The 27,276-nt window shown below is 44.7% G+C and overlaps 2 protein-coding genes across 2 annotated transcripts in view; one reads left to right on the forward strand and one right to left on the reverse strand.

Annotated features, from left to right (window-relative positions):
- Window positions 1-3,174: 3,174 nt before the first annotated feature.
- On the forward strand, window positions 3,175-16,113 carry LOC311312947 (uncharacterized protein). The gene is made up of 11 exons (XM_084442955.1): window positions 3,175-3,289; window positions 3,726-4,040; window positions 6,260-6,518; window positions 8,825-8,988; window positions 9,916-10,138; window positions 10,543-10,546; window positions 12,337-12,378; window positions 12,499-12,829; window positions 13,804-14,062; window positions 14,488-14,651; window positions 15,601-16,113. The coding sequence occupies exons 2-11, from the start codon at window positions 3,728-3,730 to the stop codon at window positions 15,834-15,836; spliced, it is 1,995 nt and encodes a 664-aa protein (XP_084299081.1). The 5' UTR covers window positions 3,175-3,289; window positions 3,726-3,727; the 3' UTR covers window positions 15,837-16,113.
- A 9-nt stretch (window positions 16,114-16,122) lies between these two features.
- Window positions 16,123-27,276, reverse strand: part of lrp2a (low density lipoprotein receptor-related protein 2a) — a gene marked incomplete at its 5' end in the record, with an annotated part of 61,479 nt that continues 50,325 nt past the window's right edge. Inside the window, 20 exons of the mRNA XM_084442780.1 lie at window positions 16,123-17,447; window positions 17,563-17,634; window positions 17,731-17,847; window positions 18,725-18,835; window positions 19,329-19,455; window positions 19,787-19,904; window positions 21,121-21,188; window positions 21,358-21,448; window positions 21,670-21,789; window positions 22,070-22,249; window positions 22,457-22,677; window positions 22,784-22,912; window positions 22,998-23,163; window positions 23,637-23,780; window positions 23,934-24,065; window positions 24,375-24,506; window positions 25,344-25,472; window positions 25,737-25,859; window positions 26,400-26,537; window positions 26,641-26,757. Coding sequence (XP_084298906.1) covers window positions 17,277-17,447; window positions 17,563-17,634; window positions 17,731-17,847; window positions 18,725-18,835; window positions 19,329-19,455; window positions 19,787-19,904; window positions 21,121-21,188; window positions 21,358-21,448; window positions 21,670-21,789; window positions 22,070-22,249; window positions 22,457-22,677; window positions 22,784-22,912; window positions 22,998-23,163; window positions 23,637-23,780; window positions 23,934-24,065; window positions 24,375-24,506; window positions 25,344-25,472; window positions 25,737-25,859; window positions 26,400-26,537; window positions 26,641-26,757 — 2,606 coding nt within the window. The 3' untranslated portion in view covers window positions 16,123-17,276. The remainder of the gene's footprint in view (window positions 17,448-17,562; window positions 17,635-17,730; window positions 17,848-18,724; window positions 18,836-19,328; window positions 19,456-19,786; window positions 19,905-21,120; window positions 21,189-21,357; window positions 21,449-21,669; window positions 21,790-22,069; window positions 22,250-22,456; window positions 22,678-22,783; window positions 22,913-22,997; window positions 23,164-23,636; window positions 23,781-23,933; window positions 24,066-24,374; window positions 24,507-25,343; window positions 25,473-25,736; window positions 25,860-26,399; window positions 26,538-26,640; window positions 26,758-27,276) is intronic.

A 27,276-nucleotide genomic window follows, 5' to 3' on the forward strand; every position in this document is an offset into this window, starting at 1 on the left:
ATGTATTGATGTATCATTTTTGTTGTTGTATTGTTTTATGATTTAGAAATACTGAAGCTTTGTAACCAGGGCGCCATCGCAAATTAGACCTTGGTCTCAATGGGTTCCCTTAGATCAGGCATTCCCAAACTGTGAGGCGCGCCTCCCCTGGGGGGCCCCAAAGAAATTTAGGTGTGGAGGGATGGTTAGAAAAAATAATAAAAAAATGTAAGGAAAAATATGTTGTTGTTTTTTTAAATTTCTATGGTTTTTATGAATGAAACATCATTTTAAAGGTCAGAAAATCTAAATAAATAATGGGAGAGATGTATACAAAATTTGTGGATAGTGCAGAGAGCCTCCCCCCGCAGGCATGAATGTATTGTGGTTATATCATATATGATAATACTACAACTACTACTACTACTACTACTACTATTAATAATAATAATAATAATAATAATAAGGGGGTTGGGGGCTTTTACACATCTGTGCCCAGGGGCCCATTGTCTCAAGGCTTGCTGTAACAGGTGTCAAAGCTGTGCTGGAAAAAACCTTATGCACCAGTAGATTTAGGGTTGTGGTGGTCATTAGAATTTACTGTCTTTTGAAACTTTTAACAAACTCTTCACATAAAGCAGAGTTTTATTTTTTTAATTTTTACATATTTCACTATTGGAATAGGAACCAGTGAGCGATGTGTTGTGGAACTGATTGAATCAAACCCACGGCAGATGGGTTCAACGACCGCCAGGACAAATATGAGGTTAGACAGCAGAACTTGCGTTACGGCTGCCTATTAATAACCACATACAGTAACTGATGATAAGCCCAACCACGATGGGGCACCCTGTAATCAAGACAGGACTGGTCAGGATAATCTGGTCCTGCCTCCTTCCTATTACAGAGCACAAGGATCCTATTGATCTAGTAAGGAGACGGGCGCTGCAATCGATTTGGTGAAGATCTAGATGACTTCTTAACTGATAGTTACTGTAGACCCAACACAGCAAGACAAATAAGTCAACCATTTATACACTTTTTTATCAACACTGTAGTTCATTGAAAATGTGTAGACATATCAACTGTAGCCTACAAGCAACTAATGTAGGCCATAACATTCCACGTTAAAAGTAGGCTATAGCAGTTTAAGTATTAACTATTAACTGTTGCGAATACCATCAGTGGCCCTTTCTCAATATGCGTTGTTGTCTATGCTTGTGGACTTGTGAAACGGTCATCAGTCGCAGCCCAAGTACTATTCCAATTCAAAAGTATTGAAGGTGACTTGTGTGGACTTGAGACAGCCAAGTATCCCAGAATGCATTTTGTACATTGGTGAGGTCTAATGTCACTTTAGGCTTAAAAGTTTGCATTGCCGCGTTTGGCGAGTCCAAAATCCCTATGGGAAAAATGAATGGGATTTGCAAAAAATGCAAAAAATAAGGTCTATGATTAACAGAGACTCCCAGACTAGAGAACAGTATGTTTTGTTCTAAAAATTAAAACACATAATTGAAGATGACTTTTGTGAATTTGTCAGAGGAGAAAACTCACAACTGTAAGTTCTAATTTTCGAGATAGGCTACTACTATCGTTGTCTCGGAATGTAGTTTAAATATCTTTTTACGCCCGCCTTCTATCTTTTTAGTATAGTTTTTTAAGCTTCAAATCTGTGGTTGAGTGAGAGAGAGAGAGAGAGAGAGAGAGAAAGAGAGAGAGAGAGAGAGAGAGAGACCGAGACACAGACACAGACACAGACACAGACACAGACACAGACACAGACACAGACACAGAAATGTAATGGATGAGTTGACCAACATAAAAGAGAATAATCTTTGGTAATTTCTTCTCTTTCTAGCAAGTCATTAAGACATGCATGGACTTTGGTACTGAATTCAGTGATAGGATTCTCAGGTAAAGTAATTGGTGGTAAAAGGTGTAATTTTTATCAGTTGTCCCTTAATTTCCTGGTTGCAGGCATCTCTATCCAGGATAAATAGGGCCCCACCTTTATCTGCACTTTGAATAACAATGGATTTGTCATTTTTCAGTTAGTCCAGCTCAGCGAGTTTTAGTTTTAGTCAAATACTTATTTCCTTGGTCCTTGAGCCAACGTGAGGTTGTGTTACTTGGTATTCTCTCTTTCTGCCTAACAAACTGGATATACAACATTCTAATAATCTGCAATCGATAGCGGTGTTTCTGTGTTTGGGAGTGGTGAAGGTAGATTTACCACTAAAAGGAGTTTTGGGTCTGGTTGCTGTGGCTGGGGGAGTTTCTTGGTTTCTCTCAGTCTCTGAGCTGCAAGAGGGGACAGTCATCTGGGTGCCTGGAGTGCTAGAACCAGAACCAGATCCAGACCAGAACCAGACCCAGACCCAGACCCAGACCCAGACCCAGACCCAGACCCAGACCCAGACCCAGACCCAGACCAGAACCAGAACCAGAGACAGACCAGAACCAGTCCAGACCAGACCCATAACAGAACCAGACCCAGAACCAGACCAGACCCAGGAGAGACCCAGAACAGACCTAGAACCAGACCCCTCTATATTCAGAAACCTGTCTATATGACGTCATGAGCTCATACAACAAGCAGAAGCTTCCATAACATTAATGGTAACGCTCAATGGCTAAAGACGTTACACCCCAGATAGCAAGCGGATCTGGGCCATATATGGGCCGGAACTAAGCCACAAGTATATGGCCCAGATCCGCTTGCTATCTGGGTACTGATGATAACATAAAGTCATCCCCACCGGGTCTTGAACTGCGGTCTCCCAGGTGGGAATCCAATGCTCTGACCACTACTTTACTTGTGCAGTGGAGATCGGCGGGTTAGTTTTGGTGTCCTTCTTTCAGTCCCTAGTGTGGGTTGGGGTTAGAATAAGGTTTGGGGTTGGGACAGGATCATTTTCACAAGCCTTTCATTTAAAAAGCGATGGCAATCCCTATATGAGCCTGTGTCATAACAAATAGAGAAAGTAGGCTACTCGGCCTAGACTCCCATTCATCCTCAAATTCAACTTGATTCGTTTTCCCAGGCGTGATAAATCACAATATGTTCATATCATAGACGTCTGATCATTTTCCAACCCAAGCTGTGATAAATTGTATGTCCAGCAGGTGGAGTGCGTCTGCAGGGAGTCTAGAGGGCTGGTGACATCCATGGTGTTTCACACCACACCTAAAAGTACGTCCGTATCTGGAAGGTGGAACAGTCTTTACCTACGGCAGAGGAACCGACAGTGCTACCTTGCTAGAGAACCAAATTTAGCCTACTGCAGAAGAGAGAATAACGCTCTTGGTAAGTATTTGGTCTTGTTGTTTGAAGGGTTCAATCAATCTCAGACAAATTGATCTAGAACGAGTAAGTTATAGTCAACAATATATCTAGCAAATCGTTCGAATATCATGACAGTCGAGCTGACAACATGTGTCTGAACCCCACGGGTCTGAACTTTGTAAGTCATACCTCATTTTGCGTTGTGATTCTAAACATTTTGCAGCCTACAACGTAACTTCGAGTGTTATTTGTGATTGGTCAGTGGTCGAATTCAAGTTCAGGCAGCTCTTGTTTGCGCAATGTTTTCTAATGGCTACTGCTGCTATCTCGAACAGTCTGCTGTTGGAGTTCATCAGTGTTATTAGGCTATATCCTGGGTTAACCTCTAACCTCTGACCAAAGTGAACATGCCTCTGCTTTCATTATAATGATGCAATTTGTTCATCTGACTCTTTAGGGATGTACCTGTATATCTTTGGACTTGTACCTGTGTGGTTTCTGTATCGCTGGTACAAAGAAACAGAACGAGTTCCCAACAAGTCACACAAGTTTGTCTATGTCACCGGGTGTGACACGGGGTTCGGTAACCTTCTCGCCAAGCATCTGGACAAGCTGGGCTTCTGCGTGATCGCAGCCTGCTACACTGAGAAAGGGGAGGATGAGTTGAGAAAGGCCTGCTCCGGTAGGCTGACCACTATAAACCTGGATGTCCGCAGCCCAGACAGCGTCAACAAAGCAGCGGCAACCATCAAAGCTCTAGTTGGGGAGAAGGGTGAGTGTTAAGAACAGGTCCACTGGAGATTTCTGATTCATGACGTTGGATTATCATGTTCATTCCACAAGACATTCCAGAAGATGCTCAAATATACAGTCACCACTAGCCAAGTAGTATTTCTTTAAAGGTCCCATATATGCTCCTTTTCAACAAGTTAATATAGGTCTCTGTGGTCCCCAAAACATGTCTTTTTTTACTCATATTTTTACTGAAAATACCACTCAGATTAAGCATTCTAGCATGCCTCTATACCCCTCTGTTTCAGTCATGCTCTGGATGTGCCGTTTCTGTGTCTGTAGCTTTAATGCAAATGAGCAGCTGCTCCCCACCCCCATTCCATCCGCGCCTCCAGGAGTTCAAACAATGCAAATCCAGTAGGGATGGGGGGCTTCTGATGTCAGCAGCCCAGGCAAATCTGAACGGCTTGTTGAATCACATCATTTCAGAATTTGGCTGCCCACAAAAAAAATGACAGGATTGTCTTAATTCTAGTGTTGTGTGTTAGTAGGCCCACCAGAAACCCAAATGTATGTGTGTGTGACGGATTTCATTCCACTCTGCGTTGGGTTTTTCTGTGTCACTCGTTCATTTGACCCATGTTAAGGGATTGTCCAGGGCGGGACGCGAACCTATAACGTTCTGCTTGTAAGTCTGCTTGTAAGTCAGGTGTGCTAACAACTAGGCCCTATGCCAAGAGAGACATTGCACTCGGCAGGGTTGTTAGCACATCCTTTATAATAGGGGAGTGAGTTTTACTATTTGACGACTACTCTACTAGGGATGGGGAACTAAACCCGGGTCCAAAAGGACCCGGTTCCAAATTTTTCAAGACCCGGTAATCAATAAGGTCGGAGCTTATCGGGTCTGCAATCGAGCCTACAGCCGAGTGACCATTTTAACCGGGACAATCAAAAGTGTAGGCTAGGCTACTGCACGTTCATGCAAGCTCGCAAGTAGTCATATATAATTCTCAAGCACTAAAACCAGGCGTTTTCATTCAGAATGATACAAGTATTTCAGCTTTACCAGCTTCCCAGCAAGCAACATATTGGTCTGAACACACTCGGCTACACTTTTAGACTTGTAGGTACTAGTAATGCCGATGTAAAGATCATATTAACTTGATAAATGTCATGTGAGCACTGTTAACAAGCATCACATTATGCTGTGGTTAAAACCGTTGGCAGTGAATGTTGAAAACTAGTGTTCTACAGATATTTCACGGTACAACCGGCTTGACACGGACAATCGGGACGTCTGGTCACCCACATTATACGTCCTGTCCGATCGTGGTGCACAAACATATGATTGATAAAGTTTTTGAATTCAATTGAATTGCATGCCAACTGCTGTTATTTTATAGCCTTGCACACTCGTTCACAAGTTTGCTTGTTGAGAAAATGGCAGAGCGTGCAAAACGGTCAAGTGCTTGGCTTCATTTCACAAGAGTGAAAGATAAAGACGAGGCGAAAAAGCAATAAATGCAAAACCAGTTCTGTTAAACATGTATTGCCGACCGATAGTGGTATCAATAAGGACCCGGATCATTAAGCAGACTCGATAACGGTATCAATATCAATAAAAAATGAATGATCCCCATCCCTATAGTCTACTTTAGCCTCCTGGTTACATGCACAAGTACTAACGGGGCGGCTGTAGCTCAGTTGGTAGAGCGGGTCGTTCAGTGATCGAAGGGTCATTGGTTCGCATCCCAGCTCTGACTGTACACATGTCGAAGTGTCCTTGAGCAAGACACCTAACCCCAAATTGCTCCCAATGAGCAGGTTAGCACCTTGCATGGCAGCTACCGCCATTGGTGTGTGAATGGGTGAATGATAGGCCATTGTAAAGCGCTTTGAGTGCAGCTAAGGTGGAAAAGCGCTATATAAGTGCAGTCCATTTACTAAAAATGTTTTTCATAATAGGTCCCGTTTAAAGAGAAACTCTTAAAATCATTCAAAACAATTTCCACTGAATGAGAGACTGGCATGCTACCATGGTCAAACATTGCCCATAGCAACTGTATTATATTTCAAATCAATTTTTTTTGTAATTATACTGCGTCTCTAAGCACACATCTTTTCCCCTCTGGCAGCTAGCTCCCCCTCTAGCATAACATAGTGGGACTGGGGTGTGAGCTAAGCGCTTGTAGATGTGGAAGGTTCCGGCCCACTCATTGAGGTGGCTGGTGTCCGTACGTGGGTGTGACGTTGCAGGTCTGTGGGCTGTGGTGAACAACGCTGGAGTCTCCGTGCCGTCGGCTCCCTGCGACTGGCTCACCATCGACGACTACAGGGGCATGCTGGAGGTCAATCTGAACGGGGTCATCGCCGTGACACTGAGCATCCTGCCTCTCATCAAGAAAGCCAAGGGGAGAGTGGTCAACGTGGCCAGTGTGTTTGGAAGAGTGAGCCCGTTCGGAGGGCCGTACTGCGTGTCCAAGCACGGTGTGGAGTCCTTCAACGACAGCCTGCGGTGAGACGCCCTGCTCTGTCAATGTCAATGGCCGCGTTTCCCGATAAAGAACCTTCTTAAGGAACCCTTCTTAAGCAACCCTTTGTATGGGAGTTAAGAAGTACTTTGGAGTTAAGTGCTTCTTAACTCGTTCGGGAAACCTGGCCAATGTCATTTTATTTCTATAGCACCATTCATACAAATCAATGTATAGTTCATTACATAAAAAGAGGTGAATAAAACATAAATCACATAAACACAATGAGAACAGATTTAAAAAGAAACAATAGAAATTAAAAGAATTGAAGGACAGGTTCGGAATTTAGCATTATAAGCCATGCTATGAGGTTATTTACAATCATATATCAAAGTCACTCGTCAGTGACCACTCTGTGAGTTTCCTGTCTTTGAAAACGAGAGTTTATGGTGTTTTTGAGGGATTTTGTCTATGCACCTATGGATCCAGAGTGTGTTAGCGGTGACAGGCTATATCTTAAGAGTGCACCGTTTGACAACCTTGATATCGACCATTGTATATGATCGTAAATAACCTTATGTTATGGCTTATAATGCTAAATTCCAAATCTGTCTTGTAAAAATACAAATAAAATGGAGAATTCAAATTAAGAACAGTTCAAGATATGAACACAAGGAAATGTATGTGGTAAAAGCCATATATAAAAAAAAAAAGGTATGTTTGAAGATCTTGCTTAAAGGTTACCACGGTCTCAGACATTCTCAGGTCCTCTGGCAGGGTCTTCCAAAGGCCGGGGGCATAAGAACTGAAGGCTGCCTCCCCATGCCTCTTAGTCCTGGCTCTAGGAACCATTAAAAGATCAGTGTCAGAGGACCTGAGGGATCTACTGGGTGTATATTTTAAAAGCATGTCATATAATTAGGTGCATCAATCAATCAATCAATCAATCAATCAAAGCTTTATTTGTATAGCGCATTTCATACCCAGAGGCAACACAATGCGCTTTACAGAGAACAAGGGAGGTGGGCATATGACGCACTCTCTACATATTCCAGAGGGTAGCAAAAAAACAGTAATCACCCGGGGGCCGATAAAAATTCTTCCCTGACCCCTCTCAACAAGGCGATCGAGCAAGCTCCAGGAGTATGTTTGTCTACCGGCTAAGAACATTTATAAAGCAATACATTACATTAAATTACATTTCAGAGTAAGAGAGGCTAAAAAAGCATCATAGGAGAGACATGGCAAATACTGGTGTGTGTTTGCTATGGCCCAGGCCTAAAGCCGGAAGTGGGCTGGTGTATGTCTGTGTGTACGTGTGTGTGTTAACTAAATGCTACGACATCCACAGCAGACACAGGGGTATCTATCGGACTCCGGGAAGTCTGCTGGTGACAGTGGGGCATCCACTGGACCTGGTTAGAAGATAGGAGGGAGAGAGAGAGGCACTAGGGAGAGGGAAGGCAGAACAGGGTTAGTAGCACACAGAGCCATAAAAACCACACAGATATTTAAAACGGGCAACCTGGAGCAAGCTCCTGGAATATATTTGTCTAATGGCTAAGAACTGTATGTTTGAAGATCTTGCTTAAAGGTTACCACGGTCTCAGACATTCTCAGGTCCTCTGGCAGGGTGTTACAAAGGCCGGGGGCATAAGAACTGAAGGCTGCCTCCCCATGCCTCTTAGTTCTGACTCTAGGAACCATTAAAAGCTCAGTGTCAGAGGACCTGAGGGACCTACTGGGTGTATATTTTAAAAGCATGTCTGACATAATTAGGTGCATGATTATGTATGGATGTATACACTAGTAAAATAATCTTAAAATCTATTCTTAAACTGACAGGTAACCAGTGTAGTGATGTTAAAACTGGTGTGATGTGAACCCTCCTTCTGGTCTTTGTAAGAACATGCGCTTCGCTTTTTTTGGTAGGTTAGACAGAAGAGTGTTACAATAATCCAACCTGCTAGGAATACAAGCATGCATTAGTCTTTCACTATCAGTCTGGGAGAGGAAAGCTTTCATCTTGGCAGTGTTTCTGAGGTGACAAAATTAGGTCCTTGTCACATTCTTTATACAGTATGATCCTCAAAGCTAAGATCAGAATGCCGAACAACACCTAAGTTTCTGGCCTGGCATTTGGTATACAGTGACAGTGTTTTAAGTGCAACAATAGTCTCTCTCTTTCACCTTTTTCACCAATGATCAATACTTCAGTTTAGTCCGGGTTTAACTGCTCTGGTCCCTACACTTCAGCTTTTATCAATTAGATAATAGTGGCATGTTGAATTAATATGGTAATGCATTTGTCAACATTGTGTGTTTATGGTGCCATTGTTATCTTTTTCAGGATGAGCATGGCACCCTTTGGAGTCAAAGTTCTGTGCATCGAACCAGGATTTTTCAAGACCAGCGTAACTGATACGTCTCTCTTGAAAAAAAACATCAAGCAATTGTGGGATAAATTGCCTCAGGATGTCAAAGATGACTATGGAAGTGATTACTTGGACAAAGGTTTGTTTCTAGGTAGATTTGTAAAAAAGCTGCATTGATCAAATGTAAAGAGCATTAGAATTTGCAATGGAATGCGGGGTCCGGGGTGGTGGAGCGGTTCTGGTGCAGCTGCCCACCAGGGTCCGGGGTGGTGGAGCGGTTCTGGTGCAGCTGCCCACCAGGGTCCGGGGTGGTGGAGCGGTTCTGGTGCAGCTGCCCACCAGGGTCCGGGGTGGTGGAGCGGTTCTGAGCGTCAGGTTCTGGTGCAGCTGCTCACCAGGGTCCGGGGTGGTGGAGCGGTCTGAGCGTCAGGTTCTGGTGCAGCTGCTCACCCCGGACCGAGGTTCGCGCCCTGGTGTCGCCGGATCCCACAGGGGAGTGGCATTGTGGGCCGCCTCTCCCGAGGGTTAGGGCTGGTTTAATTTTGGCGTGAGGATCCACCGCTCTACAGTGACCCCGTGTGGTTATAGTGATATATATATATATATATATATATGTGTGTGTGTATATATAGATATACTGTATAGTGAACACCTCTGCACAAATTTGTCCAAAACTCATGGTTAGTTAGGCCTAACCCTGATAAGCTACAGTAGTAGGCTAAGTAAACACAACACTGTCAATCTCTGAGACAATCTCAGGGGCAAATAAGTTAGTGTATCAATATTGACATGTTGCCAGAAACATGTTTACTGAATAATGAGTAGACAGCTTGCAACACAAGGGGGAGAGAGAGGCGGGGAGGCACGAGAGAAGTTCATAATATCTAATAAACAATAAGCAATTTTATATTTTTAAATGTCCCCCCCTTATTGTACTGGAAATGAACAAACTTCAAAACCGAGGTACCTCATAGCCTCAATTAACCCACTTTCACTTATGGATTGAATAGATCATGTTAACACATAATTATGGCATAACCTTACTCAAAATTGTCTGTTCTTCCAGTGGACAACAAGTTCAACGAAACCTTTTCAAAGATGTTGGATGGTGACCTGATGAAGGTGGTCAACTGTATGGAGCACGCCATCTCCGCCGTCCACCCCCGCACCCGATACTCACCCGGCTGGGACGCCAAGTTCTTCTGGCTGCCCGTGTCCTACATGCCAACCTGCATTGCTGACAGGCTGTTCTTGAGAGACACTGTCAAACCAAAAGTATCAGTGCTATAGTTAATTTCAGGCATGGCTAGATATAGGGAGACTTGTCATTAGAGGGAAGGAACCATGAGAGACTTTGTCTGTTGTTGTAGATTCAACCTACATTAGAAGTAATATAGATTTGCTGAAATCTTCTGATTTGAAAAGCCTTGGCAGGGAGTATTGAATTGTATTTTCTTGTGATGTTTCAAGATGAGAGCTGCTGTCAGTAGTATTTCCAGAGGTTGCGTTTTGTATGTCCAAGGAAATATCAAAATAAGACAATTTCAACTGATCCAGTAAAACAGATGTAATCACACAATTAACATTGTTTCTGTTGTCATACGGTCGTTGTGAAAAATCTGATCATTTAAAAACTACAAAGTATTAGCTCCTTTGTTAATCTCTGTTTTTGTGGACAACTCTACACAAGTAGTTCAGTAAATCTTTTATGGTTAGTCAGTGACTCCATTTTGTTGGATAACCAAAAATGAACCCACTAAGGAAGGCAAGAAATGCCTTCATAATATGGGAAATACAGAAGATCTGGACATAAAACAATTAAAACACATGGCTGGTATCCACCTCATGCCAACAGGATGCCCATTAATAAAGAGTATTAAGTACATTTGGGTGTGCCAAGACTGAGGGATGTGGGCTTATGAAAATGTTCTGAATGTTTAATCTAAGCTTCACCACAGTTGAGTTCAATCTGAAAACGGTGTGCACCATTTTGCTACGGTTTCCAGATTGAACGACGTTTCCTCTAAACGGTGTGCAACAGGCTTTGGGGTACAGTAGGTTTTCGCTCGTTTGGTGGGTGTGTCAGAGGTGTTACCCAATCAGCAGACTGATATATAAACCCAACCGTATCTCATAGGTGCAACATTTGTGTAACATGCACCAAGGTTTCCATTTCAATAAACGTTTTGCAATGTTTGGCTGGGGCTGAACTCGCCCCCCAGATTTCCTCCACCACTTGCAGTGGTTGGTTTTTGGCCTTAGGCACCCTTTCCCTGATGTGCCCTTTGTCCAGCAACCTGCATTGGGGTCAAGGCACATTATGAAACCAGCAGCCTGTTAAAGAGATAGGCCTAGTGGTAGAAAACATCTGTCTGTCTTTGTAGCAATTAGGCGAAGAGAGTTATCAGAGCTCATGGTCATGAGTTTCTTACACAATCAATTCCCTAGGAAATGTTTACCTGTGTAATTGCAATCCAGCAAAGACCTTTGGCCCCCCCAGCCAACCTTAGTCCCCATACTTGTGACTCCTTAGTTGAAACTCACTGGGCAGCATGCACGTTTGACTGAGCAACAATCCACCAACTTCTACCCCATTCATGAAAAGGAGACTTCACATTTGCAAGCGCCGTAGTTATGGTAGGTTAAATTTATAATCCATTTACGCACATATACTGTAGGTTAATGTTTCACATCTACCAAGGTGAAGAGTGACCCTACAGCCTATCAAATCTATCTTTATATGTACTTAGATGCACTTGACTACTATCGAATGACTATGTTTACTGCACATTACGACAGCATGGAAGAATTAACTTCTGAGAGATGTAGGACAACATCTGTCTTAGGCATTTTTCACAAGTGTGTTGGCCTACATATGTTCAAACAAGCTGAGATGCGTTAACTGACACCTGGTGATCAGGAGAACACTCGTGGTATTCAATAGGCTGGCATTTACAGCATTGTTTTCATATTTTCACTCTTGATTTTTACTTGAAATTCTCAAAATGTTGATATCTGTGTTTGTGCAGTCAAGACTGAGGCTCCATTAATCCCAGGGCGAATTTCTAAAATACAATCTGCAAGACCTGCATTCTAAAAGCTGGTGTGAGCTCCATAGAGGCCAGGTGCATTGCTGTGATTAAACTAATATTATAATCCCTCTGTTGTCAATTCAATAAGCAAGACGGATTACGGTGCTGGGACTGCAGGACAGAGACTAGGAACTACTTTCTATGCATTCGAAAATAAATGACAATCAATTTACTCTATATGAGCCATTGTCTTAATTACTATAATGGTGGTTGATAGTTACCGACAGTGTGGTTTGATCATAGCCCCCCATCATAACCAGGAACAATAACTCTAATGGCTGAAGATCTAGTTTTTCCTCATGTAAGTACAGGTTTTACAGTAGCCTATAGAAAGATATTTGTGCCACACCTGTTTTAATTGACTTAAATGCTAAAGTAATTTAAATGCTTCTTAGGTGTCTGAAGACAGCAGGTCTATCCCCTCAGATTTTTCAGAGGTAAGTTTGTAGGCATAGGCTACACTACTTTGTTTTATTCTGTAATGATTTGAAATGATTTGTTTTATGCTGCAGCCTAACTAAGACATTCAGTTCACACACATTGTCTTCTGGTCTCAGGCAATCCTTTCACACTTGGCCTTCACCTGTATTCTAATTTCGATCACTGTCACCGCCATCGCCTGGTACATCAGAGACTCGTTCAAAGTGGACGGGTTTGACCAGAAGCATGTCTTCATCACGGGCTGCGACAGCGGCTTTGGGAATCTGGTGGCCACGCAGCTTGACCGCAAAGGATTCCACGTGATCGCGGCGTGCATGACGGAGGAGGGCGCGTGGGAGCTGAGGACCGCGTCGTCCCCCCGGTTGAAGACGGTCCGGTTGGATGTTACCGACAGCGCGTCGGTCAGGAGCGCGGTGGAGTTCGTGCGCGCCGAGGTGGGGGAGCGAGGTGAGGTGGGCAGCGGGCAGGGGCGGGGTGGCCATCGGGAGGTTCGGGACGACTCCCGAACGGCCGACCCATCCAGGCCGAACCGGCTGGGGGGAAAAAAAAAAAAAAAAAAAATTATATTATATTTATAATATATTTCCCGGTGGCCTGGCGCGCCAACTTGCCTGGCCCGCGGTGAAGCACCCCACCCCCCGTCAACAAAACGAAACTGAAGGTGTTCCATCTCACCGCGTCGGCTCGGCTAGTGGCCTGACTGGGGCTACATTTCCCGGCAGGAAATATTCACCCAGTCCGGCCCTGGCAGCGGGTGGTACGCATGATAGGGTGCCATTCCGAGGCAAGCACCAGAGACTTTAACATTTACAGTAACAGTAAATGGGGCTACAGCCCTGATTCATAAATCTGCATATTTTCCACTAACTTGACAGCATGCAGCATGTCCACTCTTGAATTAGGTGGAAATATCACTTGGAATCAGATCACAATCACATAACACATTCTGTGCTCTTTCATACAATATGCCTAAAGGATTTAATGTAAGGACGGTTTTGAAGAGGGTATCTCTCTTTCTTTATCTCTCTGTATGTCTGTCTCTTCCTCTCCTGTACGGAAGAGCATTAGGGCCAATAACTGAGTTTTTTTTTTTTAAGCTTCTGAGTTTAAAGTCAGAATTTCTGACTTTAAAGTCAGAATTTCTGAGAAAAAATTCAGAAATTACTTCTGAGATTAAAGTCAGAATTTCTGAGATTAATGTCAGAATTTCTGAGTAAAAAAAGTCTGAAATAACTTCTGAGATTAAAGCCAGAATTTCTGAGATTAAAGTCAGAATTTCTGAGAAAAAAACTCGGAATTTCTGAGAAAAAAAAGTCAGAAATAACTTCTGAGAAAAAAGTCAGAATTTCTGACTTTGAACTCAGAAGCTTAAAAAAAACAACCTCTGCTGTTGGCCCTAATGCTCTTCCGTACTCCTGCAGGTCTCTGGGGCTTGGTGAATAACGCTGGTCGCTCCATCCCCATCGGGCCCACTGAATGGATGCAGCTGGAGGACTTCCACAAGGTTCTGGACGTCAATCTGCTGGGTCTGATCGAGGTGACCCTGCAGTTCCTCCCGCTCCTGAAGAAGGCTCAGGGCAGGGTGGTCAATGTGGCCAGCATCCTGGGGAGGCTGGCCCTGACCGGAGGAGGGTACTGCCTGTCCAAGTGGGGAGTGGAAGCCTTCTCCGACAGCCTGAGGTACCAGGATTAGAATTTATGACTATATATTCCTTGTTATTGCACATAAGAAATCGTTCGCAAAGATAGGGATACAGTGGATTCATAGGCGTTTGATTAAAGTTGTGGTTCATTAGGAGATGACACCCCATCGAGTTATTAATAGATTTAAGCATCTTAGTGTATTAGTTGATTGCTGCCAGTCATTGCACTCCTCTCATCTAAACTGCGCATAAATCTCTTCCTCCAGGAAAATGCATTATTCAAATCAGTTAGTTTTCAATTCTATGGTTGAATTACTGAGAACAGAGGAAAGGTTTAGTAACACCGCCCGGTAATTTCAAACATTACAAATTCTACAAATGCACAACTTCAGAATATCGCCCCTGCTGAATATTCCACTCTCCATGGATACTAACAACTTCCTCTCATCCTTGTGTGGTCAGGAGGGATATGCAACACTTTGGTATCAAGGTGAGCATCATCGAGCCGGGGTTCTTCAAGACGGGGGTGACCAGACTGGACCTGCTCGAGGCGGACCTGAGGAGACTGTGGACACGCCTCCCTCAAGAGGTCAAAGACTCATATGGAGACACCTACTTTGACGAATGTGAGTGAATGTGTGTCATATACTGTATGTGCAGAGTAGAGGCATAATTCGCGCACATCCTCCCAAAAATTAAGGTCAGGTGCTGGATCAAAAATACAACATGAAGAAGGAAAATATCCCGCACACTGTAGCTCCTGTGTAGCAGATTTAATTTGTGAAATCGGAAACATCACAAAGTAAATATGCTACAAGGGAGCTACAGTGTGCAGTTAACTCCAGAGGGCTTGTGTTAGAAGTTCAAACCAAACCTGTGCTTGCAGAGGTACTACTACTAGCGGGGGTTTCCTGTAAATCAATCAATCAATCAATCAATCAATCAATCAATCAATCAATCAATCAATCAATCAATCAATCAAAGCTTTATTTGTATAGCGCATTTCATACCCAGAGGCAACACAATGCGCTTTACAGAGAACAAGGGAGGTGGGCATACAACCCACCTCTACATATTCCAGAGGGAAGCAAAAAAAAACAGTAATCACCCGGGGGCCAGATAAGTGAGCTGAAAAAATTCTTCCGTGACCCCTCTCAACAAGGCGATCGAGCAAGCTCCAGGAGTATGTTTGTCTACCGGCTAAGAACATTTATAAAGCAGTACATTACATTAAATTAAATTTCAGAGTAAGAGAGGCTAAAAAAGCATCATAGGAGAGACATGGCAAATACTGGTGTGTGTTTGCTATGGCCCAGGCCTAAAGCCGGAAGTGGGCTGGTGTATGTCTGTGTGTACGTGTGTGTGTGTTAACTAAATGCTACGACATCCACAGCAGACACAGGGGTATCTATCGGACTCCGGGAGGTCTGCTGGTGACAGCGGGGCATCCACTGGACCTGGTTAGAAGATAGGAGGGAGAGAGAGATGCAGTGCTAACAGGCATGATTGTAACCCCGAAGCCTTCCTAATGTCCGCCTCTCCACCCTCCCTTGTCTCATGTACTGTGTGTGGTAGATGTGAAAGCTCAGGAGTTCTCCATGGGCATCTTGTGCAGCCCGGACATCTCCAAAGTGACCAGGTGCATGGAGCACGCCCTGACGGCGCGCCACCCTCGAACCCGCTACAGCGCCGGCTGGGACGCCAAGCTCTTCTGGATTCCTCTCTCCTACCTGCCAGCTTTTGTTGCAGACTACGTCGTCAGCGCCCTCCTCCCTGTCCCCAAAAACAACAGATGTATCCAGACAAACTAAGTGGGTGTCATATCTGTGATGATGACGACGGTCTCCTTGTATTGGCCCACATTCCCAGACTGAGTCAGTGTTGTACTGTTATGTAAAGCTGTAATGTGACTCATTGAGCTTGTGTGAGAGTACAGTACGAATGTGCTGAATGTCTGGCTCTCAAATACATCGACTTTCAAAAAGGTGGCGATAAATGCTGTATGAATTTGTGTTTAAAAAAAAAAAAAAGGAAGAAAGAAAGAAAAAAGTAGATTATTTTACAAAATAAGTAATTTATTCATTTTTTCACAGCAGCATCAATTTGTCTCCCGTTCTACAATCTAGAAAAACATTTGGACATGTTTAGAATGATCATTGATACCGTCTTTATTTGTCCTTTTCATCACAATACAAAACAATCACTCTAAGAACAGAATTTTAGCCCCTGTTTAGAATATAAAGGTTGGACACTTAATTTACTGAAATCTGTAACTGCACAGGTGGATTTTTGCTCTTGGACTGTATCAACTCCAGAGGCTGTGGATGTGTCCAATAGGAGAATGATACCATGGCAATGTGTTCATACATTAACATGGGCGTGTTCAAGTATTTCCATAATTTCAATTTTTTTTTTTTTTTTAAGAGGCCATCATTATTCATAAACATTCTAATTAAAAGTGTTTTGATTCAAATATACAAAGGGAACCTTAATAATTTGTATCATGTCCAAAAGCAAGTAAAATGTATGCTTAGCATACTGTTGAGATATTCCAAATGTCTTCTCTGCTTTGTGTGTGTCTACAGATAAAGTGTCTACAGATAAAATATATCTGAGATAAAGCACACAAATACCTCTGAATAACTGAGGAGGATTATTTCTGCATTAGACCAGTCTGTTTTTCTTTTGCTTAATTTTGTTTGTTTTTTAGCCCTGAAATGAGGTATATAAACCTGAAAGATGATCTGCATACATCTTCAGTTTTGTTCAGTGGCAAAAAATATATAATTATCCTTTTAAAACATCACCAAACCGTCCTAACACAATACATCTACTGTACATTCACAATGCACTTCACCAGTTATGTTATTGTTGTTTATGTAGCACTAAAATCTACAGTATTTTGAACAGCCAGCAGATATTATCAACAAAATCTTACTCTTCAAATTTACAAATATACAACATATTTATAACATTTCTATCAGCAGCTTCAGTGCAAAGATATACTGTACATATAGTACATCAAAATAAAAAATGAAAATCATTAAACAGGAATTGGCATAAGAAATATGAGAAGGCATTGTCATGACAGACCTCTTTTTCTGTATGATAAAGAAATGTTCATCTAAAATATTTTTTTTCTCCAAAACAATCTTAGTTTTGTACACAAGCTGCATATAAAAAATAGATTCTGTGCAAAGGAGAGTGTGTCTTTGATTCCCGTCTGTCTGTCTGTCTTTTATAAATGGGGGTTATACGTCGCTGTCCTCTTTGACGAGGTTGGCTGTATCCTTGAAGGTGTCCTCTGTGGGTGAGTAGGTGCTGGGACGATCCCTCTTCTGGGATTGGGCAGAGGGGACAAAGGGGGAGGGGCCAGTGGAGGAGCTGTCCCCACTGCTTCCTACTGCATTCTCCTCCTTCATCTGAAATACAGGAAGGGAACCAACAACTACAGCAGCAAGACAGGCCCAAGCAAAACACTCCTAACATCACGTAGCATCCTGAGTGATGATCACTTGGAGGCTCTATGGTTCTTACCTCTGAGTACGTAGGGTTCTCAAAAGTGGTGCTTGGCTTCAATTTTCTTTTGAAGAAAGCCCACCTCGACTCCTGCAAACACATGTAACCAAAAGTGTGGGTTTATGGGACACAGGATTACCACTTTCCATTCATTTAGTGATCCAGCAAGTAGGGCAGGACGCTCACCGGAAGAGGCTTGGCGGTAGTCGTGGACGTCTGCACGATACCAGCAGTCTGCTCTGCATGGTACGCTGGGTTGGCAAAGTTGTTCTCTATTTGGTCACCGCTCACATTAACGGTCACCTAATTGAAATTGGGAGGGGGGGGGGCGAAGGTACTGTAACCTTTGACTACTGATGTGGTCACGTGTTACAACTGCATAGCAATGTTGAATACAGATAATACAATCCTTAGTAGTCATAGGCCTATATCTAACCTACCATTCATGAGCAAAGTACCTGAAAAAGTAGTATTTAAATCAGCTTAATGAAAACAGTATCCTAGAGAAATTAGGTTTTGGATCCAATCACAGCACAAAAATAGCCTTAGTCAAAATAGTAAATGGTCTTAGACTAGCTGCTGACTTAAAGTATCAATGCTTATTCATTTAGAATTCATGCAGCATTCGATCATTTTAATTCACCACCTTGAGAAGTGGGTTGGTCTCTCTAAAAGTGTTTTAAACTGGTTCGAAAACCTACATTACTGGGAGATAATTTTGTTAGTCTAGGCAGGGGTCCATGTTTCTCTAAAACATAGACCTTTGGGTGTAGCCCAAGGGAGCTGTCTTGGTCCCTTGCTATTTTACCTGTATATGCTTCCATTAAGTTACATCATTAGTCAACATAATGTTAATTTCCATATCTACGCAGATGATACCCAACTTTACGCTTCTGTTGAGCCAACAAACCCAGACAGTCTTTGCTCCCTGGCTGCCTGTTTGAGATACAGTACGTTCGCTTGGATCAAAATCAAAGAGACACCATTTTTAGTAAGCTCGGGAACCTCGCTCACCAGACTAAATCATAAGTTAAAGTTTGACATATTTAGTTGTTCTTGTTTTACTGCTTTAAAAAAGCACTTTGGGCTGCATTTTATGTATGAAAGGTGTTGTACAAACAAAAGTATGGGCCTCTTAACTGGCTGTGCATGAGAATGTGTAGAGTGTTGTTTTGGTTACCTGTGTGGCATGGATGACAGCAGGATCACCAGACACTCCAGCTGTGGTGGCATACAGTGGGTTCTCAAACGTGATTGGCTGCCTTCCCGCCTCCACAGCAAAGTTCTCGTCCTATCAGAGTGAGATGGTACATTCACTGCTCAGTGACACTGCAATAGACACCCGCCATCATCTACACCAGCGGACGGTGTTTGCTTTGACCTCAGTGACAAGCGATTCATGCTTCCTCGTAAACGACGGAGAGAAGCAACCCTGTGAGTGAGTAAAAAAATAACACCCAGGTGGTGAAGTAAGCAGTGCAGGCTTATGTCTACTGTATAATCTCTACTGCCCTCTGCTGGTATTGCAATGGTATTGGCTACTCCCGATTGGTCTACATCTCATGGTACGAATGGATGGAAACACAGACAGACACACATGACACATAGAGCGCGTGCACCGCTTAAAGATAAACCAGTCCTGTTAATGAATGCTCCTGTCGAATAACAACAGCCAGGGTCCAAAGCCAATTGGGGGCTTCTCAGGTCATGCATACCATTAAAACGCTGAAGGGGCAGCACAGCCATAGCACCTAAGTGCTGAACGAACACAGTCGGGTGCTTACCAGCTGCATGGCCCTGTCAATGAATGACACGCCGATGGCAGGCGGCCCGAGGTCCATGGTGACGTTGTCACCCGAGCGAAAGGTCACACCGTTCCCCGTGTCGCCAGACTTCACCAGACTGCTCAGGCTGGAAATCACAGGCATCGTTAAGGTCGTCGTCACAATAGTCACCATCATCATCACCATCATCATCATCATAATCATCATCATCAGAGCTCCAAGCTCGGTTACTGTTGAGGACCACAGTTGGCCCCCTGGGTGATTACTGTTTTTTTGCTTCCCTCTGGAATATGTAGAGAGTGGGTCGTATGCCCACCTCCCTTGTTCTCTGTAAAGCGCATTGTGTTGCCTCTGGGTATGAAATGCGCTATACAAATAAAGCTTTGATTGATTGATTGAGGCATGTCTACTAGCTAATGCCTGTGGCCCCCTTCCTTGTGTGTCCGGACTGCTGTTACCTGGGGAGCTTAGGCATGGTGGGGATGAAGGAGCCTGTTCGTTTGTAGTTGAGGAAAACCCCCACGGCCAGCGCCCCGGTGATCAGGATGACGATGACCGCCAGCAGCACGGCGACCGCTGCAGGTAGAGACGGCAGAAACACAGTTAATGTCGGGCTCACAATACAGGATCTTTGTGCCGATTTATCCCCAATTCACCCCTCCCGACAATCGGAGGAGAAATCTGGTCTTGAAGTTCGGCCCAGATTATCTTGTAATGTGAGGGGTTTACAGATTCAAATTTAAACCTCCCGATCGGCTTGCAGACTCATCAGGGCGGCCCCGATAATATCAAACATGTTTGATATTTAGATTATTACATTTACACACACTTTACAAGCGAGACAGCAGTTTTGTTCATTGCTCTCTCGGGCACAATATCTTGTAGTGTGAGATGAGCCGTTATTTTCAAATATCTTAGTGTGCTTGTTTGAGATTCCAGAGAAGAACATCTATTAAGATTCTCCTTATATATATATATATATATATATATATATATATGTATATATATATATGGTATATGGACTGCACTTATATAGCGCTTTTCCACCTTAGCGGCACTCAAAGTGCTTTACAATGGCCTCTCATTCACCCATTCACACACACACTCACACACCAATGGCGGTAGCTGCCATGCAAGGTGCTAACCTGCTCATTGGGAGCAATTTGGGGTTAGGTATCTTGCTCAAGGACACTTTGACATGTAGACAGTTGGAGCTGGGATTCGAACCACTGACCCTTCGATCACTGAACGACCCGCTCTACCAACTGAGCTACAGCCGCCCCCTTATGTGCGTGATGCAACCCGATTTCGAAATCAGTGTGAGCCCAGCATTAATCATCTCATAAAGGCACCCAGGTACTAAGAATACAACCATATATCACAATAATACAAGCCAGGTCAAAGCAGATAGTGCGGATTAACCATTAGTGTTAATGACATGATGATGAGCCGTGCGGATTAACCATTAGTGTTAATGACATGATGATGAGCCGTTAGATTTACTCAAGTACTGTATCCCTGAGAGTTAAAGTGTTACGATAGGTGATTAAATGGGTTTTTGGTTAAGTGTCCTGTGTCATTTTTTCACAGGAGAGGAAAAACAACTTTAGTATTTGCTGAGCTATACGAAAGCCCCAACGTCACGGTCTACTAACTTGAGGGACTCAGTTGAAGATGAACCCTGTCTACATGCAAACTCTGTCGTAATGGCCAGAACAAGGTCATGTAATTACCGCTCTTGTTTACAGACGAGCGGTTTAAAAAGAACAGCGTGAACTCGGCTCCTCTGTACCTGTTCCTGCCGGCGCGCCCCTCGACTTCCCCATCTCGCAGTAGCTGCCGGCGTAACCGTAGGGACACCTGCGAAACACACCACGCCATAAAACACACATCTCTTTTCATGTTGGACCCACACTCCAACAATCCGCTAGCAAGGTGTCCCTGCCCAGTGGGATGAGGAGACCTTTAGGACGATCAGCCGGCTCTACACACCGCTAACGCTAACGCTGGCGTCAGCAGATGAACTCACTTGCACTTGGGTAGCCCCCCCTCGTCTGTGAAGCAGGTCCCTCCGTTCATGCATCTACATGCAAGGGGCATTGGGACTGGAGCCTCAATGGCTGGAGGAGTGACAGGCCAGGCACACACACACAAACAAACAAACAACACATCACAACAACAACAAACGTCACACAGACGTCACAGAGAAACACTGGAGCAGCCATGCATCCAGGGATGGATGGGAGTGTATGAGTGTATGGAGTATAGGTGATGATGTATGGTGGTTTCGAGCGAGCAGCCGTCGTGGGCGGTGCGAGGCTACAGGTCGCGACCCCCGTACCTGCGTCACACTCGTGTGCGTTGGAGCCGACCAGGGCGGAGCCTTGCGGGCAGGTGCAGGTGTAGCCTCCCGGGCGGAGCAGACACAGGTGACTGCAGACGTCCTTACAGGGGTTGGGCACTACCATGGGAGGGGAGGGGGGGGGGGAGAACTACATGAATGTCAGCAAACTGGTAAAGGAGAGGTTTTCTGTCCCGTCTTGGTCAGACCAGTCATCTCACTCCGGACCTCGGGTTCGAAATTGTATCTGACGTACTTCCATTTACCTTTCTGCGCATGAATGGTCTTGTCTGGCGCATTGTAACCAATGGGATGCTCCCAAATTGGCAAGCCCTACCCCCAGCCAAGTCTGTTTCTCACTCCTACTAAGTGTACATTTTTTCCCGACGCGTTCTCTGACCTGAGTGGTTGTGTCGGTGCTCCTGGTAGATGCGGACTTGAGTCAGCCAAGGGTTGATGGTCAGCACCTTGACTTTGTCCCCGTTCCCGAACTTGTTGGTCTTCCACACCTCGCCGCGCTCCTTGGTCGTCCAGTACACGTGTCCCTCGAAGACATCCAGGCTGTAGGGGTTACCGATGTCTGAGACAGGACAGGACGCCATTACCACACGTTGCATCATTAACACTTACACAGACGGCTGGAATATACAGTGTAGTGCTTTCACTGTGTGATCTGATTCGCATTCCGTACTGTTAAGGTTACTGTACAATACGTAAGATGAGTTGAGTACAAATGTTCAGCTGACATCTTAGACTAACGATCGACGAACGCGACCCCCGTTCTGACCTCCGGACATGATGACCTTCCGCTCGGTGCCGTCCGGCCTCATGGACTCGATGACGTTCTCTTTGGAGTCGCACCAGTAGATCCGATCTCCGTTCAGGTAGTCCAGCACCAGGCCCGTGGGCCAGCCCAGGTCCTCGTCCAGCAGAACCTGCCTGTGCTGCCCGTCCATCCAGGCCGACTCGATCCTGGGTCTCCGGCCCCAATCGGTCCAGTACATGGTTCTGGGAAATACAAGGTACGGTCACACAGACACGCCTCTGAAGCCAAACTCTCACAGAACCCATTCAAGGGCTTTATATTATTCCTATTATCACTGGAGTCTCCTACCCCAGTGCTGGGTTGACAACGATAGCAGCTGGTTGGTCCAGGTCGGTGTAGATCAACCACTTCCTGTACCGCCCATCCAGCTTCGACACTTCGATGCGATTGGTCCCTGCGTCTGTCCAGTAAATGTGCCTTGAAAACAAAAAGTAGGTTCTTAGCCCCGAAAATCACAAGGTGCATTTAAAAACATAAGAAAGAAGAGGGCGAAGCGAAGTACCCTCCGATCCAGTCCACGGCGATGCCGTCCGGGTTGGCGATGTATCGGAGGTTCAGGTCCACCTCCTTGACCGGGTTGTTACCGTGGTCGTTAAACGTGGTCATATAAGCCCGTTTGATGGACCCGAACTGGGAGCCTCGGCCCAGAACCGTCCAGTAGACGATACCTGAGAGCACATGAAGACCACAGGGTCACACCCCCCTCCCACAGTCATCTATACTGTAGACCATGGGTTCCCAAACTCCATCAATGTGGGCCTCCCATCTGACAACAGTGACACACCCGCACCCCCCCCAACCCCCCAAATTTGTCCATTTTGCAAGGCAGCGCTAGCTAGCCCATAACGTTACACTGCTAAGTTAGCTCGGTGGCACCTGCTCTCTCTGCACTATCCACAAATTTAGTATGCATCTTTCCCATTATTTATTTCCTGACCTTTAAATTCACGTTTCATTCATAAAAACCATAGACATTTTTTAAATAAAAAACGTTTTTCCTTTATTTTTATTTTTTTCCAACCATCCCTTCGCACCTCCCCTGAATTTCTTTAGGGCCCCCCAGGGGAGGCGCGCCTCACAGTTTGGGAACCCCTACTGTAGACTGATCATCATAGTGCAGCAGCGGAGCAGGCGTTCTTACTGAGTCCGAGACCCTCGGGGTCCCACAGGTAGTCCAGAGCCTGGATGTGCTCTGAGTTGTCCACGTAGTCAGAGTACTGCTCGGACGACAGGTTGAACCGGCGGATACGCACGTTGTCGGGCAGGAGCAGCACAGGCGGGTTTCCTGGTGGCAGACATTCGGAGATTACATTTCACTCAGGGTCACGGTCGGAGAGAGAAAAGTAGATGTTTAGAAACGACGGCCGACATCGCGCGTGAAAGTTTCGACCGTGGTAGGAGACAGGAGACGGACTATCTGTCCGGGGCGTCCTCGTACCCTCGGCTGCGCACTCCGCCCCCTGCTGCTCGCCGACCGAGCGGAACCCCGGGGCGCAGAAACACTCGTAGCTTCCTTTGGTGTTCCTGCAGTCCTGAGGACACGTTCCATACACCTCGCACTCATTCACATCTAGGGAAAAAAAAGATTCATTTACATTACATTTACATTACATTACAGTCATTTAGCAGACGCTTGTATCCAAGCACAGCTTGCACATGCTCTTGACTAAGAGCATAATCTAGTGCTGAAGGCAAAGTGCAAGAATAGCAATCTACAATACAATACAATAAGTGCTTAGGAGGGAGGATTGTTCATAAATGATTTATGTAATTCATAAATAAGTAATAGTATTCATAAACAAGATTCATAAAAACAAGGAGGAGAGAAAATATTTGAAATGATGGCTGTAAAATGTTGGTGTTTTCCAGCTGTGCGTACCTTGGCAGGTGTTCCTGTCTGCCTGGCTGGGTTGGTACCCCGGCCTGCAGGAGCAGAGGAAGCCTCCGTCCGTCAGATCGGTGCAGTTGTGCTCACAGATGTTCTCGCTGCACGAGCGGCCGCTGCCAGTGTCTGAGAGGAGCACATGCAGTAGACGTGAGGTGACGAAAACAGTCCTCGTGGAAAACGATTAGTCAAATTGCTTGTTTGTGAAAATGTACTTGGCAAATAAACCGAATTTGGATTCTTATTCTGATTTCTGATTAACATTAAAATGTAAATGGACCCCAACTGTGCTACACAGTTCTACACAATCCAACCAGCAGCAGCATCTAAGTATGATATACTGCAGATACATTTATGACAACAGGTGATGCGAGGACTGTGTACTACCAGGATCTGTACGACCAGGATGACTGTAATGTAATGTAATGTGGTGTAATGTAATGTGGTGTAATGTGGTGTAATGTTATGTGGTGTAATGTGGTGTAATGCAATGCAATGTGGTGTAATGTAGAGTAATGTGATGTCATGTAATGTAATGTCGTGTAATGTAATTTAATGTAATGTAATATAATGTAATGTAATGTGGTGTAATGTGGTGTAGTGAGATGTAATGTAATGTAATGTGGTGTAATGTGGTGTAATGTAATGTGGTGTAATGTAATGTGGTGTAATGTGGTGTAATGTAATGTAATGTGGTGTAATGTAGTGTAATGTAATGTAATGTGGTGTAATGTAATGTAATGTGGTGTAATGTGGTGTAATGGGGTGTAATGTAATGTGGTGTAATGTGGTGTAATGTAATGTAATGTAATGTGGTGTAATGTAATGTAATGTGTTGTAATGTAATGTTATGTAATATGGTGTAATGTTGTGTAATGTGGTGTAATGTAATGTAATGTGTTGTAATGTAATGTTATGTAATATGGTGTAATGTTGTGTAATGTGGTGTTGGGGGTTACTCACTGCAGCCCAGCTCATCAGAGTGGTCTCCACAGTCGTCGTAGTCGTCGCAGGCGTACTGCAGAGGGATGCACTGGCCGTTGCTGCACTTGTACTCGTCCGCTGAGCAGGGCCCGTGGGTGGGGGTCTGGCCTGGGGTGGACGACACATGTCATGTCAGGGAAACATGGGATGTAGAGTTGAAGGATCATCACTGAGACAGACCAATGTTATGGCGCTTACTGTCCGTCACCAATTTAACGGCGCTTTGATGACCTACAGTACAGCGAGCGCCATAGCGTTCTATGAAAACCTCACTGACCTCTGGTCTGTGCACTATTACCATGTCGAATCTCCAAACCCCTCCCCCAAAAGTGTTCCGAGCAGCCCTCTGACGTGTGATTGGTCGGTACTCACAGTGCTCCGCCCTCTCGTCCGTGCCGTCGCCACAGTCGTCCACGGAGTTGCACAGCTCGTGACTGTAGATGCAGCGGTTGTTTTCGCAGCGGAATCGGAAGGGAGACTCGCACTGGATGTCCACTGGGGAGAAGAGACCCAGGCAGACACACACTCGTTTAGTCTTGGGCCTAAAAGACAATAATGGCCGGGTTTCCCGATAAAGAACCTTCTTAAGGAACCCTTCTTAAGCAACCCGTTGTATGGGAGTTAAGAAGTACTTTGGAGTTAAGTGCTTCTTAACGCGTGCGGGAAACCCGGCCAATGTCACCTAGGATTGCAAAATTCCAGGAATATTCACTTCCCAATTCATGGGAATGAATGGAAATGAATTATGTTTTTAAATGTATTCCCTTAATTCCCACCAATTCCTGTTCATCCCCATGGGAAGTTTGTGAATATTCCCAAATTTTGCAACCCTGATGTCACCAAGTGATGGTTTAATGGAGAAGATCAAATATTGTAATATTGAAGATGGAAGCTAAGTCTGTACGAAAGCCCCTGAAGCCAAAAGCGAGTGGTTTCATCTCCAGTCGGATCACTGAAACCGAGGAAGACGTTTAACCCCAAGGCCCGACCGTGTGATCCGTCTATCCCCCGTTTATGAGTCAGCAGTGTCCTCACGGCAGAGGTGGAGCTCCTCGTCGGAGTCGTCCCCGCAGTCGTTGTCCCCGTCACACTTCCAGTAGGGCTGGACGCACACGTGGTTCCGACACTCGAACAGGAACGGGGGACAGTAGGTTCCGTTGGGATAGCGGGGAACTGTGGAACCCAGAACCGCTCATGATGAAACACATCCACGCAGAGGAGACGAGCGAAGTGAACTGTAAATACATTATTATTATTATTATGGGATGTCACTCACGACATGAGATCTCGTCGGTGAAGTCCAGGCAGTCCGCGTTGCCGTCGCATTTGAAGCGGTCGGCGATGCAGTGTCCGCTGCCACACTGGAAGTAGCCGGGGTGACAGGAGCGCAGCTCTGCAACGACACAGCGCACGACGTCCGCCATTAACCCCGGTCCGCCAGTAACCCCTTCCCTCATCCCTTTCAATTATTAATTAATTAATTTGGTAACACTTTACAATAAGGGTACATTAATAAGCATTAGTTAATGCATTATTAAGCATTAAGTAACAGTTAACTAATGTCTCTATTAACCATTTACGAATGTTATTTATGTTAACTAAGGTTAACTCACCTAACCCTAACCTTAACTAAGGTATTCATTAACATTAGTAACCTAACCTAACCTAACCCTAAATAAGCATTAGTTAACTAATGTTTTTTGTGACCCTTATTGTAAAGTGTGACCCTTTATTTTTTATTATTTTAGACCCAGGACTAGGTGGCGGGACTACATCTCCACACTGGCCTGTGAGCGGCTAAAGATCCCCCAGGCAGAGCTGGTTGATGCTGCCAGGGAAAGGGATGTCTGGGGCCCCCTGCTGGAACTGCTGCCTCCGCTACCCGACCCCGGATAAGCGGACGCCGATGGAT

Source organism: Borostomias antarcticus (genome assembly GCF_949987555.1).
Source record: "Borostomias antarcticus genome assembly, chromosome: 9".
NCBI classification, from domain to species: Eukaryota; Metazoa; Chordata; class Actinopteri; order Stomiiformes; family Stomiidae; genus Borostomias; species Borostomias antarcticus.

Bases quoted from the DNA above. Each gene is read 5' to 3' on its own strand.
- LOC311312947 (XM_084442955.1), top strand. From the start codon at position 3,728: ATGTACCTGTATATCTTTGGACTTGTACCTGTGTGGTTTCTGTATCGC. The intron at 12,379-12,498 runs GTAAGTTTGTAG...TTCTGGTCTCAG, and splicing joins TCCCCTCAGATTTTTCAGAG to GCAATCCTTTCACACTTGGC. The intron at 14,063-14,487 runs GTACCAGGATTA...TTGTGTGGTCAG, and splicing joins GCCTTCTCCGACAGCCTGAG to GAGGGATATGCAACACTTTG.